This window comes from Zosterops lateralis (assembly GCF_965231275.1).
Source record: "Zosterops lateralis genome assembly, chromosome: 1".
NCBI classification, from domain to species: Eukaryota; Metazoa; Chordata; class Aves; order Passeriformes; family Zosteropidae; genus Zosterops; species Zosterops lateralis.
This window is the reverse complement of record NC_139762.1, coordinates 150487973-150496865: the sequence shown is the minus strand read 5'-3', so window position 1 is coordinate 150496865 and position 8893 is coordinate 150487973. Positions and strand designations below refer to the sequence as shown.

The window sequence follows — 8893 nt, the reverse complement described above, 5'->3', positions numbered from 1 at the left end:
TTTGGAGTTCCTGGTTGGGATTTGGGGTTCCCGGGTGGGATTTGGGGTTCCCAGGGGGGATTTGGGGTTCCCGGTCAGGATTTGGGGTCCCGGGTGGGATTTGGGGTCCCAGGGGGGATTTGGGGTCCCAGGGAGGATTTGGGGTTCCCGGGTGGGATTTGGGGTTCCCGGGTGGGATTTGGGGTCGCAGGGGGGATTTGGGGTTCCCAGGGGGGATTTGGGGTTCCCGGGTGGGATTTGGGGTTCCCGGGTGGGATTTGGGGTCGCAGGGGGGATTTGGGGTTCCCAGGGGGGATTTGGGGTCCCAGGGAGGATTTGGGGTTCCCGGGGGGGATTTGGGGTCCCGGGGGGGATTTGGGGTTCCCAGGTGGGATTTGGGGTTCCCAGGGGGGATTTGGGGTTCCCGGGGGGGATTTGGGGCCCCGGGGGGTCTCGGCTCAGGAGAATTCCCACAGGAATTGCTGGTGGAAGTGCCGGAGGAGCAGCAGCGCCCGCTCCAGCACCGGCCCTGGCAGCAGCAGGGACAGCCTGGGGACACAGAACAGAGTCCTCAAATCCTGCAACTCCCAAAATTCCCACATCCTGAAACCCCCAAATCCCAAAGTCCCAGAAGTCCAAAATCTGTACATTCCAAAATCCCGACACAGCAACATCCCAACATCCAACAGCCCCAAATCCCAACACCCCAAAATCCCAACATCTCAATAATCCCCAAATCCAACACTCCAAAATCCCAATGCCCAACATCCCACCAGCCGACAGCTCAGAATTCCAACACCCCAAAATCCCAAATTTCGACAGCCCCAAATCCAAACTCCAGCACCCAAACTCCCAACACGCACCATCCCAACATCCAAGACCCGACACCAAAAATCCCAACAATCCCCAAATCAATTCCAGCACCCAAAATCCCGACATCCCACATCCCAAACCCCCCAAAATCCCCAAATCCAACATCCCAAAATCCCGATGTCCAACGTCCCAAAACCCCAACACTCCAGCATTCCAACCCTCCAAAATCCCAAACCAAATGTCCCAAAATCCCAACAATCCCAAAATCCCCAAATCCTAAAATCCAAAAATCCAAAACCCGAAATCCCAACCCCTGTCCCAACCATCCTCCACCCCACTGTATCCCCAGTGTCCCCTCATGTCCCTCTGTCCCCAGTGTCCCCCAGTGTCCCCCATGTCTCCCCAGTGCCCCCATATCCCCCCCAGCGTCCCCATGTCCCCAGTGTCCCCCATGTCCCCCCAGTGTCCCCATGTCCCCAGTGTCCCCCATGTCCCCAGTGTCCCCATATCCCCCCCAGTGTCCCCATGTCCCCAGTGTCTCCATATCCCCCCCAGTGTCCCCATGTCCCCAGTGTCCCCATGTCCCCCATGTCCCCAGTGTCCCCCATGTCCCCAGTGTCCTGTACCCCAGGTGGCCGCTGTCCCCCTGCAGTCCGAAGTGGCTCCCCGGTGTCACCACCAGCCCCGTGCTCTCCTCCAGCCTCCGGCAGAAGAAGACGTCGGGCTCCAGGCCCAGCGCCTGCCCGGGGACAGGGGGGTGACACGGGGACACACCATGGCCTTGTCCCCACATGTCCCCACCGTGTCCCCACCGTGTCCCCACCGTGTCCCTTGTCCCAGGACAGAGGGTTCTCATTACCCTCTCCCGCACTGTCCCCTCCTGCTGTGTCCCTGTCCCCTCTCAGTGTGTCGCTGTCCCCGCAGTGTCCCTGACCCCGCAGTGTCCCTGTCCCCGCAGTGTCCCTGTCCCCTCTCAGTGTGTCCCTGTCCCCTCTTAGTGTGTCCCTGACCCCGCAGTGTCCCTGTCCCCGCAGTGTCGCTGTCCCCTCTCAGTGTCCCTGTCCCCGCAGTGTCGCTGTCCCCTCTCAGTGTCGCTGTCCCCGCAGTGTCCCTGTCCCCCGCAGTGTCCCTGTCCCCTCTTAGTGTGTCCCTGTCCCCGCAGTGTCCCTGTCCCCTCTCAGTGTCGCTGTCCCCTCTCAGTGTCCCTGTCCCCGCAGTGTCCCTGTCCCCTCTCAGTGTCCCTGTCCCCTCTCAGTGTCCCTGTCCCCGCAGTGTCCCTGTCCCCGCAGTGTCCCTGTCCCCTCTCAGTGTCCCTGTCCCCGCAGTGTCCCTGTCCCCGCAGTGTCCTGTCCCCTCGGGGCTCACCCGGGCGCGGCTCCGGGCGCGGGGCGGGATCTGGACGCGGGGGAAGGCGCGGGGACCCCCGGCCGGGGGCGGGCACCGGATCCCGGGGGCGCGGCCGAGACCCCGCTGGACCCGCCGGGCGTTGGCGGCCACGGAGCGGCGCAGGGAGCGGCGGTGCTGGGGATGGAGGGGCATCAATGGGGGCATTGATGGGGGATTAATGGGGGCATTGATGGGGGCATCAATGGGGGATTAATGGGGGCATCAATGGGGGCATTAATGGGGTCAGTAATGGGGGCATTGATGGGGGCATTAATGGAGTCATTAATGGGGGCATCAATGGGGGCATCAATGGGGGCATCAATGGGGTCATTAATGGGGGCATCAATGGGGGCATCAATGGGGTCATTAATGGGGTCAGTAATGGGGGCATTAATGGGGGCATTAATGGGGTCATTAATGGGGTCATTAATGGGGGCATTAATGGGGTCAGTAATGGGGGCATTAATGGGGTCATCAATGGGGTCATTAATTACAGGATTGTATGGGATTGTATGGGATTGGGATTAATGTGAGTGGGTTTCATCAGATTGGGATTAATGGGATTGGGATGAGGATTGATGGAATTGGGATGGGAACAGTGACTGGCGTAAGGAAAATGGGATAATTGGATAAGGGATTTTTGGGATAGTGGGATTATGGGATGGAATGGGAATAAAATGGGCATGGGAATAGGAATGGGAATGGGATGGAAATAGGATGGGATCATTAATTACGGGATTGTATGGGATTGTATGGGCTGGAATCAAATAGGGATCAAATGAGATAAATGGGATAAAATGGGATCAAATGGGATCCATTGAGATCAAACAGGGATGAAATGGAATCGAATGGGATGAAACGGGCTAAAATGGGATTGAATGGAATAAAACGACATAAAATTGGATAAAATGGGGATAAATGGGATTAAATGGGGTCACGTGGGAATAAAATGAGCTAAAATTGAATATAATGGACTGAAATGGGATAAAATGGGGATAAAATGGGATAAAATTGGCCAAAACAGGATAAACTGGGAGCACTTCCCAAACTTCCATCCTGTCGCACCTCCTGCAGCTCCCTGCTGACGGGATCAGCCTCATCGGGCGGCTCCACGAGCAGCTGCAGGAGGATCCGGCCGGGGACGCAGGGCCGGGGCAGGGACTGGGCCAGCTGGAACGGCCTCAGAACCGCCTGCTCCACGTTCAGCAGCTCCAGAAACCCCACCCGGAACCCAGCCCTGCAATGCCCAACAATTCCCAAAATATTCCCAAAATCCCCACCCGGAACCCAGCCCTGCAATGCCCAACAATTCCCAAAATATTCCCAAAATTCCCACCCGGAACTCAGCCCTGCAATGCCCAACAATTCCCAAAATATTCCCAAAATTCCCACCCGGAACCCAGCCCTGCAATGCCCAACAATTCCCAAAATATTCCCAAAATCCCCACCTGGAACCCAGCCCTGCAATGCCCAACAATTCCCAAAAAATTCCCAAAATTCCCACCCGGAACTCAGCCCTGGAACGCCCAACAATTCCCAAAAAAAGTCCTGAAATTCCAAAAAAAATTCCCAAAAAATTCCCCCCAAAAAATTCCCCCCAAAAAATTCCCCCCCAAAAATTCCTTAAAGATTCCTGAAATTCCCATCCGGAACCTGTCCCTGGAATGCCCAACAATTCCCCAAAAAAATTCCCCAAATTCACAAGAATTCAACTGCTGAAATTCCCCAAATTCTCAAAATTCTCAAAATTAAAAAAAAAAAAAATCCCAAAATTGCTCCAAAATTCCATGAAACAGCCCAAATTTCCCAATTTCCCAAATTTCCCAATTTCCCAAATCTCCCAATATTCCCACCCCTGGAATTCCCCAAACTACCTGAAATTCCCAAAAAAATCCAAAAAAATTACTGAAATCCCCAAAATTCCTGAAATTCCAGCCCAGAATCCACTCCTGGACTTCCCAAAATTCCCAAAAATTCCCCAAATTCTCGCCTCATCCTTTTCCACCCCATTTTTCCCACTCCCAAACTTCCCTAAATTCCCAAAAATTCCCCAAAACAATTCCCAAAATCCCCCCAAAAATTCCCAAAATTCCCCAAATTCTCACCTCACCACTATCCTCTTCACCCCTTTCCACCCCATTTCTGCCACTCCCAAACATCCCAAAATTCCCAAAAAGTTCCCCCAGAAATTCCCAAAAAATTCCCAAAAAATTCCTCAAAAAACTCCCAAAATCCCCAAAATTCCCAAATCCAAAAAAAAAAAATCCCCCAAAATTCCCAAAATTCTGAAAAAAAAAATTTAAATCCCCCAAATCCCCCCAAATTCATAAAAATTACCTCCAAAATTCCTCCCAAATTCCCAAAAATTTCCAAAAAAATTTCCCAAAAATTCCCTAAAAATTTTCCCCCAATTCCCAAAAATTTCCAAAAAAATTCCCCCCAAAAATTCCCAGACTTCCCCAAATTCCCACCTCACCATCATCCTCTCACCCCTTTTCACCGCCACTGCCAAATTCCCAAAAAATCCCCAAAAATTCCCAAAAAATCCCAAAAAATTCCCAAAAAAATCCCAAAAAATCCCAAAAAATCCCAAAAAATCCCCCAAAAATCCCCAAATTCCGAATTTTTGCCTCACTCAGCGGCCACGCTCTTGTCCAGGGAGTAGCAGGAGATGATCTGGACGCTGGTGGCCAGTGGCTCCCCCAGCTCAGCCAGGACGCGCCGGAAGGACACGAAGGGACACTCGGGGGAGAACGCCAGGTCCTGGTGAACCTGCACAGGAGATTTTGGGAAAAGAATTCCTAAAAAAATATGAGAATTCCCAAAAAATTCCCCTAAAAAAAACCCCACACATTTTTTTTCCAAAAGAATTCACAAAAAAAAAATTTTTCTAAAAAATTCTCAAAAACAAAAGAAAACAAAAAACCCAACAAAAGAAAAAAAAAATTCCCAAAAAAAGCCCCCCCCAAAAATATCCCCCAAAAATTTCCAAAAGAATTCCAAAAAAATCCCCAAAATTACTCAAAACCAAAATTTAAAAAAAAAAAAATCCCCCCAAAATTAAAAAAAATCCCCCCCCCAAATCACCCAAAAAAACACCCCAAAAATTCTCAAAAAAAATTTACTCCCCAAAAATTCCCAAAAACGGCCCCAAAATTCCCAAAAAATTCCCCCAAACAAACGTTCCCCGCTGACCTCGTCCGCCAGGAGCAGCAGCTCCTCCTCGGCCGCCACCGCCAGCAGTGACCGCATGAGGGCGCCACTGAGAACGTGACCTGGGGACACCAACGGGGACACTGAGGGGACACTGAGGGGACACTGAGGGGACACTGAGGGGACACCCCAACGGGACACTGAGGGGACACTGAGGGGACACCAACGGGGCACTGAGGGGACACTGAGGGGACACTGAGGGGACACTGAGGGGACACCCCAACGGGACACTGAGGGGACACTGAGGGGACACCAACGGGGCACTGAGGGGACACCCCAACGGGGACACTGAGGGGACACCCCAAAGGGAAACTGAGGCACGGAGGGGACACCCCAACGGGGAAACTGAGGCACGGACAGGTTTAACTGGAACCAAAGGGAAACTGAGGCACGGAGGGGACACCCCAACGGGGAAACTGAGGCACGGACAGGTTTAACTGGAACCAAAGGGAAACTGAGGCACGGGCAGGTTTAACTGGAACCCAAAGGGAAACTGAGGCACGGACAGGTTTAACTGGAACCCAAAGGGAAACTGAGGCACGGGGCTGGGTTTACCCGACCCCTAAAGTGGAAACTGAGGCACGGGACAGATTTACCCAAAGCCCCGAGGAGAAACCGAGTCCCGGGCCGGGTTTAAGGCCCCCAAAGGCGCCCCGAGCCCCGGGCCCGGGCCCAGACTCACCGGTGGGGTCCCCGGGGTTGAGCACCCAGAGCACCCGCGGCCGGCAGCGGCCCCGCGCTCCCCGCACCGCCCGGCGCAGCGCGGCCACGTCCGGGGCCCAGCCCCGGGCCGGCTCCAGCGGGTACGGGACGGGCACGGCCCCCGCCAGCCCCGCGGCCGCCGCGCACAGCGCCGGGCCCGGCACCGGCACCAGAACCCCCGCGGGCAGCGCCGGCGCCGGGAGAACCAACAGCGACAGCACGAACTGCGGACAGGACAGCGGCAACTGGGACCCCATTCCCAGTCTGGGGTCTTCGTCCTCACTCCGGGGTCCTCATTACTGCTTCGGGGTCCCCATTCTCAGTTTGGGGTCCCCATTTCCGGTTTGGGGTCCCCATTTCCGGTTTGGGGTCCCCATTCCCATTTTGGGATCCCCATTTCCGGTTTGGGATCCCCATTTCCGGTTTGGGGATCCCCATTTCCGGTTTGGGGTCCCCATTCCCAGTTCCAGAATTCCCATTCCTGAATCCCATTCCCCTTCTCAGATCTCATTCCCAGTTTGGGGTCCCCGTTCCCAGTTTGAAGTCTCCATTCCCTGTTCTGGACCCCATTCCCATTCCCGAATCCCATTCCTGTTGTCAGATCCCGTTCCCAGTTTGGGGTCCTCATTCCCATTCCTGGATCCCATTCTCATTTTGGGGTCCCAATTCCCATTCCCATTCCAGGTCTGGGATCCCTGTTCCCATTCCCATTCTCTGATCTCGTATCCCGTTCCCAGATCCTGTTCCCATTCCTGTATCCCGTTCCCATTTTCATTCCCATTCCCAGTTCCCATTCCCAGTTCCCATTCCCAGTTCCCATTCCCGTTCCCATTCCCTTTCCCAGACCCTGTTCCCATTCCTGTATCCCATTCCCATATCCCGTTCCCATTTTCATTCCCTTTCCCAGACCCTGTTCCCATTCCTGTATCTCATTCCCATTCCTGTTCCCATTCCCAGATCCCATTCCCATTTCCTATTCCCATATCCCATTCTGATTCCCAGATCCCATTCACATTCCCAGTTTAGGATCCCCATTCCTATTCCCAGATCTCATTCCTGTTCCCATATCCCATATCCCATATCCCAATATCCCATTCCCAAATCCCATTTCCCATACCCCATATCGTCTATCCCGATATCCCATTCCCATATCCCACATCCGAAATCCCTCACCGGGATCACAGTCTCGATCCCGCTGCACAGGACGATGTTTTTGGGGTCACAGGGGACGCCATCCCGGAATTCCAGGAACCGGGACACCCTGGCCGGGACCCCGTGGGATCGGTGCTCGTGGTTGTACCCCCCTGTGGGAACGGGATCGGCCCCAAATCCAATGGGATCGGCCCCAAATCCAGTGGGATCGGCCCCAAATCCAATGGGATCGGCCCCAAATCCAGTGGGATCGGCCCCAAATCCAATGGGATCGGCCCCAAATCCAGTGGGATTGGCCCCAAATGCATCACCCCCCAGGTGACCCCAAAATCCCTTTGGGATCAATCCCACTGACATTTCCGGAATCCACTTCCCTCCCTGGATGATCCTAAAACCCTTTTACAGTCAGAATTCCCACCGATATCTTCCAAATCCATTTCCCTCCCCAGGTGACCCCAAAAAGCCCAAAACACTTTGGGATAGGAATTCCCACTGATATTCCCAGAGTCCCTTTCCCTCCTTAGGTGACCCCAAAACCCCAAACCCCTTTTAGGGCCGGAATTCCCACTGATGTTCCCGGCATCCATGTCCCATAGGATTCTCCCAAATACCCCAAATCCTTTTGGGGCCGGGGTTCGCACCGATGTTCCCGGAGTCCATTTCCCGCAGGATGCTCCGGGCCCGGGCCCGCGCGGCCTCGGGCACAGATGGAGATTCCAAAAGCTCCGGCCAAGCGCAGGCGGCCAAAATCTGGGAACGGGGACACGGCCCGAGGGCTGGGGACACCAGGGGACATCCCCGGGAGAAGCTGTGGCGACTGGAGGGGACACCAGGCGACATTCCCGGGGGGAGCTGAGGATTTGGGGACACCAGGGGACACCAGGCGACATTCCTGGATGGAGCCCTGGGGGACAGGAGGGGACATTCCCGGAGGACAGGAGGCGACACGGGGGGACATTCCCGGTACCTGGCGCAGGACGGGGATGGGCGGGCGGCCCATGGCCTGGGCGTCGTCCCCGCTGCAGTCCAGGGGTGGCACGAAGGGTGACACCGGGGGTGGTGGCCCCGCTGTCCCCGCTGTCCCCTCGGGGGCCGCCATGGCTGTGACGGTGGCGGTGGCCGAGCGCCAGGGGGGAGGTGACACAGACACCGGACAGGACGGGACAGCGGGGACAGCAGAGCCGGGACAGGGAATCGCGTTTGGGAAAAGGAGTAAAATTGGGGGAATTTGGGGCTGGAAAAAGGTTTTTGGGGAGAAATCGGGTGGGAATCGGGGTTGGGAATGGGATAATGGGGGAAATTTGGGGGAGATTTGGGGCAGGAAAAGGGGTAATGGGGGAAATTTGGGGGAATTGGGGCAAGAAATGGGGCCGGGGGTGTCCTGGGAATGGGGTGGAAACCGGCATAAGAAATTGGGGCTGGGAAAGGGAAAATGGGGGAAATTCGGGAGGAATAGTGTGAGAATCGAGGCGGGGAATTGGGTTTGGAAAAGGGGATAACGGGGGGAATGGGGCAGGAAATGGGGGCCGGGGGGTGGCCCTGGGGACAGCGCGGTGTCCCCGTGTCACTCGTGTCACGTGGCGCGGGGGACAGGCGGGACCTGAATCGTTAACCCGGAGCCCAAATCATCGATTAATCATTGATTAAC

General features: G+C 55.3%; 2 protein-coding genes across 2 annotated transcripts; both read right to left on the bottom strand.

Annotated features, from left to right (window-relative positions):
• Nucleotides 1-212: 212 nt before the first annotated feature.
• On the bottom strand, nt 213-2331 carry LOC310910749 (alanine aminotransferase 1-like; the record flags this gene model as incomplete). Its single annotated transcript, XM_083863747.1, has 3 exons — nt 213-528; nt 1419-1531; nt 2158-2331. The coding sequence occupies 3 exons, from the start codon at nt 2329-2331 to the stop codon at nt 438-440; spliced, it is 378 nt and encodes a 125-aa protein (XP_083719873.1). The 3' UTR covers nt 213-437.
• A 57-nt stretch (nt 2332-2388) lies between these two features.
• LOC310910685 (alanine aminotransferase 1-like) lies at nt 2389-8875 on the bottom strand. Its single transcript, XM_083863617.1, has 7 exons — nt 8213-8875; nt 7887-7995; nt 7267-7397; nt 6074-6317; nt 5374-5453; nt 4814-4950; nt 2389-3583 (listed from the first exon to the last, which is right to left on the bottom strand). Exons 1-7 carry the CDS (start codon nt 8342-8344, stop codon nt 3133-3135), a joined length of 1284 nt encoding a protein of 427 aa, XP_083719743.1. The 5' UTR covers nt 8345-8875; the 3' UTR covers nt 2389-3132.
• Between the last annotated feature and the right edge of the window lie 18 nt (nt 8876-8893).

Excerpts from the sequence above, each read along its gene's own strand:
- LOC310910685 (XM_083863617.1), bottom strand. The coding sequence starts at position 8,344 with ATGGCGGCCCCCGAGGGGACAGCGGGGACAGCGGGGCCACCACCCCCG. Across the intron at positions 7,996-8,212 it reads CCATCCCCGTCCTGCGCCAG|ATTTTGGCCGCCTGCGCTTG; the intron begins GTACCGGGAATG and ends CCCCGTTCCCAG. Across the intron at positions 5,454-6,073 it reads CAACCCCGGGGACCCCACCG|GTCACGTTCTCAGTGGCGCC; the intron begins GTGAGTCTGGGC and ends TGGTGTCCCCAG.